The following is a 10,242-nucleotide window of genomic DNA, read 5'->3' on the forward strand; positions in this document are numbered from 1 at the left end:
GAATGAATACGTCCGTCATTCGTGCGTCATTCATTCGAAAAATACAAAGTGGGGTGATAGATAATTTTTCATACATTTCTAATAAATTATATTCGAATAAAGAAAAAGAGAGAATTGCAACGTGATAGTGTTGATAACAATACATTCTTATCTATCTTATTAATCCGCTTATATTTTATAGGTACGCGTAAAATTTGAGTATTTTCGTCCCAGTAACCAATTCGTAGTTATCTCAAAACTTGTTTATTGAAAGTGAGGTCGGACTTTGACTCCGATAAATTATTGCCCTGAGTACCGTTGGCGAATCATTTCGGTGTCGTCTGTCGAGCAGAATGGATCAACTTAGGTTTGATGGTCGTGTGGCGGTGGTGACCGGTGCCGGGGGTGGTCTAGGCAAGGAGTACGCTCTGCTGCTGGCCTCCAGGGGCGCTAAAGTGGTTGTCAATGACCTGGGCGGCGGCCGCGACGGCTCCGGCAAATCTACCTTCGCCGACGCTGTAGTCAAGCAAATCAAAGACAATGGTAACTTACATTTACATACCTATCATGCAAAGGAATATGAATATCCATTAGTTTTTAAATTCAAAAAGTTAAACAATACGTTATATATTATATACCTACATAATTTTAATGAATCCTAAACTTTGAACTTGAACTGCACATTTATTTTAGGTTTGGAAATATTTGTCTCATTAATATTACATTTTTTGTTAGCGTGATGGTAGTTGTATTGTTTTTAGATGTAAATAATTTATTCTTCTGAAATTAAAATCATACAGTAATAGGTATGACAAACATTTTTGTGATCAAATCTTTAGCATAAAGTTAAAGGTATTATTTATTCTTCTTGCAAAAACCTTGATTCTACTTTACAATTTGTTTCAATTTGAAGATATTTTAAAGTTTGTATTTTGTCTTTACCTTTTATGTGAAAGAAAATATGTATAGTAATTTAATATCATAGGTGGGCAAGCTGTTGCCGATTACAACTCTGTTGTTGAGGGTGAGAAAATTATCAAAACAGCTTTGGATAACTTTGGACGAGTGGACATTCTCATCAACAATGCTGGTATTCTGCGAGATAAGAGCTTCGGGAAGATGACTGAACAGGTACTTTGTTTTCCCTTATTGTAAATGCTCCAGAACTAATACACATTCTATGATGGAACATTCAAACAATTAACATAATAATAATATATAAATAGTACAATTGCAATCTATTGCATACTGATTATGATTTGGTAATATCCAGTTTTAATCTTATTACATCATCCATAGTGGTATATCTGATTTGGTATAAGTAATAATCTTTGTGACAAATACTAGGATCATATGAGCCATGTATGACTTGACACAATCAATGCAAGTCATTGGATTCAAACCTATTTTATCACCCTGTGTGGTATATGTGTTATTATGATGATAAGGACAAATAACTGCATTGCATGTACATTAATATTTTAAAATAGTATCCCTTAGTGGCTGCCAGGTTTTGCGGTCAACAGAACCACAGATCATTAAACATCAGCACTTACAACCATTGTCAGTGTACGGCATTTTTAGATATCAACTGTATAGCAATAAGTAAGGATATGCAGCGTAATGCACGGTTCTGTAAGCATTCCAGAGCGGGAAGCGGTAGTTTACACAAAACTATGCTGCGGATTTATGTGTCAATGGGGATGGATTAATATGTTAGTAAAATCTCGAACATTATTACCCCAGTACCCTCTTCTGTGTATATTGAGCATGCACACTAAAATAATTCTGTGTTACCAACATGGATTTTTGCGTATTAAATAAATATTGCTCTGTAGGATTGGGACTTGATCTACGCAGTGCACTTGAAGGGCGCCTACAAGACCACTCAAGCTGCGTGGGAAATCTTCCGAAAGCAGAAGTATGGCCGCATCATCATGACCTCCAGCAATGCAGGCATCTTTGGCAACTTTGGACAGGCCAACTACAGGTTGTTATGCATTTAATTTTCGGATTCACCTTGAATAATTTCGTTCTTGATTTATTTAGTTCTGTCCAATAAAATATAAAATTTGATTTGATAAATGTGTGAGGAGGAATGGAATATGTAATTGCATGCAACATATTTATTTATATTTGAGGTAGGTAAAGTATCTATTAAGTCACAATTTACCTGTTGTTCAGGTATTGCATATTTCCTCGTGACTAGGACAAGTAATTATGTATTGTCTCATCCATCGACTTTTAAGTGAAGCAGTATAATGTAATATGCTCCATACTCCCTTTAGGGTACTTTCATTTCAAGGGAGACATGTGCCCAGAGTTGCAATATACAGTAAAATAATTGAATTTATGAATTTTGCGACAGAAAATTCCACTTGATATTCACTCAGAATCATCTCCCTCAGTATTTGGTACGGTGTCAATTACGCCCCGTATAAGTACGTACAGGTAGCCGTTTATAGGTTGTAGTGTAAATAATATTTTTTTCCCATAGTGCTGCGAAACTGGGTCTGATTGGTCTAGCGAACACGCTGGCAATCGAGGGCGCCAAGTACGACATTAAGGTGAACACGATCGTGCCCACAGCCGCGTCGCGCCTCACCGAGGACATCCTGCCCCCAGACATGTTCAAGGCCATGAAGCCCGACCTCATCGCGCCTGTTGTTGTAAGGATTACTGGATTTATAAATTCTTCATTCAATATAAGCTAGATTACAATGTGACTATCACGTTGGTCTTAACTGAAAGCTCAATGAAGTGTACTTAGTTCATCTTGCGATGGATGTACCTCTGACTACTTCAGTTGGGATATTGTTGTGAGCTTATATCACCTATGTTGTAAATTACTATGATAGCATGACAGATATAGTATACGTACAGCCTAGTGTGCAAGAGACATATCAGGAAAAGTACTGTTCTCACGGCTATCAGTCTAATCAAGCTGTATTTTATAAGAAATAGTAGCAATTATAAGTGTAAATAACTAGATACTTCTAAAGTTTTAATATCCTCGTTTTTGGCGCCTTTTTTAGGCTCAGATTGCAATTTTAAAACACCATTATTAAAAAGTTCCTCAAGAAGTCTTTTACGATTGTGGCCGGCTAAAGTTTAAAACATATTGTTCCGTGTAATATTACTAAAAATAGATATACAATAATGTTGTACTTAAATGCATGAACAATTTGTTATTTTAAAAACCTTATTTTTTTCTGATAAATCAATACAACATATACGATGGATGATACAGGTTTGACGCTATGTTATGTTATATGAGGAGAGTTTGACTTGTTTAGATATTTATTTCCAGTAGAAATGTTAAGTAGGTATTTATTTACAGGCATACATGGTGCACGAATCGTTCCCCGACACGGGAGCCATCATTGACTCTACACTTGGCTTTGGTATCAAAGCACACTTCGTCAGAAGCGAGGGTGCTCCTCTTAGGTAAGTTTAGACATGAAATCAGTACAGTGTTTATCATATTTCTTTGAGAGAATGAAACGTCTAGTCTTTGCTTTACATCTAAAGTAAGATCTCAATAATCTTGACTTTACTACTAGACGTGACCAAGATTTGGCAGACTTAGTATCGCATAATTTAGACTGCCAACGACAAATAAATGGGAATCAGTCAAAGTTAACTTTTCAGTAGTTACATTTTGAATCAGGAGGCAAAAGGTCAAACCCTGTGGTCAAACGTCATCTTTCGTCTGTCAACCCTCGGGATCGTTATCTTTTTCAAACTACACTGGGCCAAAATTTTACATGCGGCAACTTTTTAAACAACTCGTTTCGATAATTATTGTTGGAAAGTAAAGTAGGCGATAAATGTTACGCAACCAAGCCTTTCGTTTATCGCGACTGAGAATAATTATTTTACATGCTAAAATTTCATGCAACTGCAAACTTGATTGTTTATTACCTTTAAAATGCTCGTGGTTACTTCCATCGGATAATGCTTATAATTTTATAATAACGCGACAGATAGGTAGATAAAATCGTTATTCAGTTCTTTGTTTGTTGACTTCGTAGTTAACTGAGTGTCTTTTAAGACTAGAGTGATTATGTATCAAAAAGATAGCGTTTCTTGAGACCACACCTTACTAGCCATCAAGTGTGATGATGATGAAATGCTCATCTATCCAAATGAAAAAAAAAATGACTTGAAAAGGAACAACATACAATAAGCATTTGATGCAGCCATGTCTGTCATTGTAACATTAACCTTGCAGGAAGAAGCCTACAGACCCAGTGACCATCGAGTCGGTTAAGGAGAACTGGTCGAAGGTAGTCAACATGAAGAATGCCAAACACACCAAACAGATATCTGAAGTCACTCTGGATTTGGTTGAGAAACTCCAGGTACGTTATCATTACGTAGGTAAACGTGACACGAGGTCGACCTAGGAACAAGTACCCGACCACAACTTGCAGCCTGTTTTAACAATATGTCCTGATATGATGAACTATACCAGTCATATTTAATATGTGGCCCGCTAGCCTTTTCTATGCGACCCGAAGCCTAGGCTAAGGCTTTTAATAGACTACATCATTGTAAGCACTGAAATAAAGTACATCTAGCCATATTAATTAAATAATAGTAATGTATTACAACAAATTGTAATGTTATTCCATAGATATGTCGCGACTTTACAGCGATTCCAATCAGCTCGCGACACCAAACACTACAGAACCCCGATACTGACCCCTCCGGCGCGTGGTCGACGATTTCCCTCAATCAGCGCTTATAGCTATCGACCAACTAGGGTCGATTAATTCATTCAAATATTCTTCCTCTCAGACGACGCCCTGAGCCGAGGTTCGCGCCCAACTGGGCACCCTCAGGCCTGTAGTCTTAAATTTTGTACCGGGTGAGAGCCCTCAGCCCGGCCCATTTGCCCGGCCAAGTAGTTAATGCAAATCTACAATAAGTCACGTCAAAAAAATACAGCGATTCCAAACTATGATGTATTGTTCTATAGGACTTCGAGGAACGCAGCAAATTGGATGGTGACCGCGAATCCTACTGGTCCAACTACAGCTATAACGCTAAAGACCTCACCCTCTACGCTATTGGAGGTAATTATATAAGTTTTTTCTAATATACTTTATGTCTCGTTTAGAAGGCATTCGAGATTTAATTGTTCTTTCGGACCTGAGTCAATGTCAATCATCTTAATGTTACATACGTATATTTTTATCAACGGGAGCAAATATGAATCATACGAGAAAAATAGTACCTAAAAATACTATAGTAACTACTAGATTGATTAATCATCATAATCATCTAAACTGTCAAGTAAATAAGTCCAATCAGAACTAAAAATGCCACGATATGTATAAAGACGTTGGTTTGTTATGCTCACATGGAACATGATCTTTCACCTTTGTATTGTATGCGTCTAATCTATGCGATAGTACGTACGTACTAAGGGTCATCGCACATTTGATATTGTGGCGGCGCGGCGCGATAAAATCGACAACAACATTCATGAGCACGGTTTTATTGATGTGATGTTTAAAGTTCCATTTGGTTGCAAGTTTTTAAGTTTTGAGTAAAATATTCTCATCTTTTCCCAAATCCATTACAGTGTATAATGAATGTCATCATTCATACATATCAGATCTGTGCCGAATAGTAAAGAAGTATAAATATAAAGTAACTCTAGTTTTTTTTATGAGGCAATTAGCATCCACCCCAAAACATCTTCGGATATTTGATTTAAACAAAACATTTGTTATTGCGATACTGGTTATTATGATATAACTGTTGTTCGTATAGTGATAATTATGATAATAATAATTACGCTTTATAGTTCTGTACTCGCACAATCATCGTCGTATTATAGAGATAAAAGCCACATAATTTTCAGTACTTCAAAACTTAATTAAATAAAATGACTTGATGCGAATGTAACACGTAACATGATAAAAAATATTTCTCAAACATTAATGCACGTAGACTTCATATAGCAGCTATGTGTAAATTAATTACAATAAGCAAAAATTATGATAAAAAAAATCGTTGTTGCTTCAGATTATACTGCATTTCCCGGTTTCACTTGTGTTTGTTTATGTTTACATCTGGTCCGACAGAGAAGTTATAAAACATGTTTACTCTGCAGTGGGCGCATCTACAACAAACGAAAGCGACCTGAAGTTCCTGTACGAGTCGCACGAGAACTTCGCGGCGCTGCCGACGTACTTCATCCTGCCCGGCATGGCCATGGAATCGCCGCTCGTCGGGCAAGCTATGCCGCCCGGGAAACACGCAGACTTTACTAACGTGAGAGGGTGCTATTGAAAAACTTAAGTCATAAACAGCATCGCCCTGCTAGGCAAGGCCTTCTCTCAATCACTACGTGTCCACTTCAGTGGAGTCATATAGCAACATATTCTTTATCTGATCATATAAAAATAATAACAAAATATTACTGGCTAACGAAGCCTTGTATGGCAAAACGGACGGTAAATCTACTAAACAAAAGAATCAGATTATGCTTTTTGTCTGACGAATTGGTATACCTAATGATCATTTCAACGTTTCCCTTTAAGATCCTTCACGGCGAACAGTACATCGAGTTCGTGGGCGACCTCCCCGGCACTGAGGGAGAGTTCACGACGCGCTCCTACGTCGTCGATGTGCTCGACAAGGGGTCCAGTGCTGTTGCCGTCGTCAACAGTAAGTCATTGATACGCCCCTGATATTGGATATACGGCACACGCAACCTTAACCACCTTATCAATAGTAATACAGTGTTTATTCGTATAAATGTCAAACTTAAAAGTTGCCAAATTCGATATTATACTGTCCATTGTTAGATGCGCTATGCTAACGTCGAGGTGCGTTAACCTCCCCGAGTGTCTGGGGTGTGCTAACAATTTCTGCATTTACGTAACATAACAAACCTTTTTACCTGCCACTGCTAGGCACAGGCGTCCCTTCAACCAACCGGATAAAGTAAGGAGCATACTTCTTTACAGAACGGAACATTCGAGAAATTTTGTAAGTGTAATGCCTACTTTTTTCGTCAGGCGAGATCTACCAAAACAAGGAGCTGTTGTATCGCACGCAGCAGCACATCTTCGTGTTGGGGCAGGGCGGGTTCGGCGGACCGCGCAACTCTGCCAAGGCCACGGAAGTGGCGCCTGCGCCCAAGCGAGCGCCCGATGCTGTTGCTGAACAACGCACTGCTGAGGACCAGGCCGCTCTTTACAGGTAACTTGTCTTTTGCATATAGAAGAGAGAGAAACGGAGAGAATAGTTATTTCTTGACATTTGCGTGCTTTGCGTGCTAAGGATCTTTGTTACGACAAAGTGCGTTTATTTGTCACTCACTAAAATGAACTCTGTTGTAATACATATTATTGTTAGTGAAATTGATATTTTATTGTATTTTCTGTTTTTAATAATTCGGACGAATGTAATGAATTGAATGAAATAATCTTGAAGCTCTCGGGGCATGACGCGGCGTTTAGTTTATTGGTCGAAGCCCGCGGTATTTGTCGCGTTTACGTAGATAGCAAGCGCCAGCTACAAGTGGCTACCGATTTGTATACGATCATGATTAATTCATGCGATATATCCAGAAAGCGAAAATTTACCAAGAGTCTGTAAAAATCTCGATTGCAACTCGTATCAAATGAAGAGAACTATATTTTAGACAAGTCTCATATTAGTGGTGTCAGAGACAGTGCGGGGACAGACACTTGGAGATAGGTATAAAAGTTTCTTACTGGGTCCAAAACCGTCGCATCGCTACACATTTAGTAATTACCAATTATTGTTGCAGGCTATCTGGCGACCTGAACCCTCTCCACATCGACCCGAATGTAGCGTCCATCAGCGGTCACTCTAAGCCCATCCTCCACGGCCTTGCTTCTCTGGGATTCTCTGCAAGACACGTTTTGGCTAAGTAAGTGGTGTGTTTCTGGTGACGCTTTTGAAAAGATGAAGCTGAATTGTTAGAGTTCAATGCAAAGTTCTCTTATACGTTACAAGATAATAAAATGTAGTTTAAAACGAGAAATTACGATGTTATTGGCGATTGAGTTAATTCTTCATTTCATTATTAAATTATTAATGATAAGTACTCTGCAAAAGCAAAGACCACCAAAGGTAATTTCATCTTCCACTATTCAATTTCCCCGTTCATTGAATTGTTTAATGATAATGATAAGACAATAGTGATGTAACTTCATACCACAACCTGCTGCCTATAGGTATGGTGGCAACGACCCTGCGAACGTTAAAGCTCTGAAGGCGCGCTTCGTGAAGCCCGTGGTTCCCGGACAGACGCTCGTCACGGAGATGTGGCTCGAAGGCAAACGAGTCTTCTTCCAGACCAAGACCAAGGAGACTGGCAATGTAGTTATTGCAGGTAAAGATTAGCTTTCAAATTAATCCAGGTTCATTTATCGAATAAAAAAAAATAGAGAGTCAACCAACATTATGTAAATCTTATCGCGAACCCCCTACCTTTTTGATTACCTAATAACTACCCCGTACAATTAAATAAAATAAAAGACGAAAGAATAAACATAAAATGCTTAAAATGGCATCAAGATGAAACTGAAGATAAAAGAGTTGGTTCTCACTCCTAAAATTTGAAATGACAATGTATATTCACTTCGAAGATCTTCATGAACTTTTCTGTTTGTCTGGATTGCAATTTAAGACCAGTTAGAACAAGAACAATATCCATAGCTAAGTTTAGTTCTTTTAATGACCTCTTTAATCCCTTTATACTAGAGTTTACTAAACCGAAAGTTTTCCGTTTCAGGCGCTTACATCGACCTCAAGAACGTAGTATCAGGCGGTGCGTCTAGCGCGCCTGCGCAGTCTGCCAGCTCATCAGGCCCGCTGAAGAGTGACGGCCTTTTCGCCAAGATCAAGCAGGAGGTCGACAAGAACCAAGCCATGGCCAAGAGTGTCGGAGGGATCTTCCTTTACAACCTCACCGAGAACGGAAAGACTATCAAACAGTGGAGTAAGTTATTTAGTTTACAATTGTTTTTATTGTGTGTGAAGAATGCCTAGATAGTATTTTTTGTTAAGTCAACCAATTGGAGGATCAGTCAGCCAAAATTAAGAGATAATCAGGGTAGTTAATATCGGTAGTTTATTTTCTCCAACATTTTAGTTAGCTTGTTCTCAATGTCAATTCTTGTTACAATTGATATTTTTTTAAATATTATGCTAAATTCGTTTTTTCTTTCTCTTCTTTAGCCTTGGACCTAAAGACCCCAGCTGTCTACGAAGGCGCACCGAAATCAGGCAAAGCTGATACGACCCTGTCAGTGTCCGACGGAGATATGATTGAAATCGCCGCGGGAACGCTCAGCCCGCAAGTTGCGTATCTGAAGGGAAAACTCAAGATTGCTGGCAACATTATGCTCGCCCAGAAACTAGGACCTTTGCTCAAGTCTGAAGCTAAGTTGTAAATATGTATAGGGTTTATGGGATTCAAGTTATATTTAGCAATAAAGACCCGAGTATTTGTGAAGTAAAGGTAAAAGAAGATTAAGGCTGTATATCATTGTTAGAACTGATTATTATGATTTATTATGTATTGAGAGATTAATGCTCTTCAATCTTATGCATAATTATGTATTTAAAATTGTATTTACAATATTCAAATTTTATAATTGTTACCAATTCCATTAGATATAAGGTTAAACCGTTATTTTTGTAATGGTGAAGGAAAATATAACACTTTTTTAAACTTATGTTTTTTTTTATATCAAAGGGAGAATTTTTCCATTCATTAGAAGATGGGCTTCCATTACTTCACTTTCCCAAGCGTTTTTCATGTGTGGTGTTGAATTAAGATCCAAGAATTTACAGGCCTGCACTTCAGGTAGACCTTTTGTTTTCACCGCTGTACCTATGATACAACAGTAGGTCCCTAAAAACAAAAATCTCATATTCTACTGAACACTGCATTTTTTTATTGAAAAATTAGTCCAAAGCGTAAGCTTGTTACAAAGCGAAATATAAGAATTAAATGCTTTCAGCTATAACAAAAGTATGCAACTTTACAAGTAGCAATGTTTTGAGGTTATAAAATTGCGCGAAGGTATCTGAACTTTTGGCAAAAGACTTACCTTTACGTAGAGAATTCTTGTCAATGATACCGTCAGCTGAATCACATTTTGTTATTTTAGCTCTTCCAGAAGTGTCGGAAATTATGAGAATATCGGTGCCAACGGTTTGTTCAATAGTTCCTTGTAACCAGACGTCAATCGGCGGCGTAGTATT

General features: G+C 38.0%; 1 protein-coding gene across 1 annotated transcript; it reads left to right on the forward strand.

The window, feature by feature from the left end:
- The first annotated feature begins 24 nt into the window (after window positions 1-24).
- Window positions 25-9,706, forward strand: LOC126374557 (peroxisomal multifunctional enzyme type 2). The gene is made up of 14 exons (XM_050021221.1): window positions 25-522; window positions 965-1,110; window positions 1,818-1,969; window positions 2,477-2,648; window positions 3,320-3,426; window positions 4,214-4,343; window positions 4,964-5,060; window positions 6,107-6,267; window positions 6,537-6,663; window positions 7,017-7,200; window positions 7,775-7,897; window positions 8,205-8,362; window positions 8,765-8,971; window positions 9,211-9,706. The coding sequence occupies exons 1-14, from the start codon at window positions 333-335 to the stop codon at window positions 9,423-9,425; spliced, it is 2,169 nt and encodes a 722-aa protein (XP_049877178.1). The 5' UTR covers window positions 25-332; the 3' UTR covers window positions 9,426-9,706.
- Window positions 9,707-10,242: the final 536 nt, after the last annotated feature.

The sequence above is a fragment of the Pectinophora gossypiella genome, chromosome 17 (assembly GCF_024362695.1).
Source record: "Pectinophora gossypiella chromosome 17, ilPecGoss1.1, whole genome shotgun sequence".
NCBI classification, from domain to species: domain Eukaryota; kingdom Metazoa; phylum Arthropoda; class Insecta; order Lepidoptera; family Gelechiidae; genus Pectinophora; species Pectinophora gossypiella.

Coding starts and splice junctions, on each gene's coding strand:
- LOC126374557 (XM_050021221.1), top strand. CDS start 333: ATGGATCAACTTAGGTTTGATGGTCGTGTGGCGGTGGTGACCGGTGCC. Junction 1,970..2,476: donor TTTGGACAGGCCAACTACAG/GTTGTTATGCAT, acceptor TTTTTCCCATAG/TGCTGCGAAACTGGGTCTGA. Junction 4,344..4,963: donor ATTTGGTTGAGAAACTCCAG/GTACGTTATCAT, acceptor ATTGTTCTATAG/GACTTCGAGGAACGCAGCAA.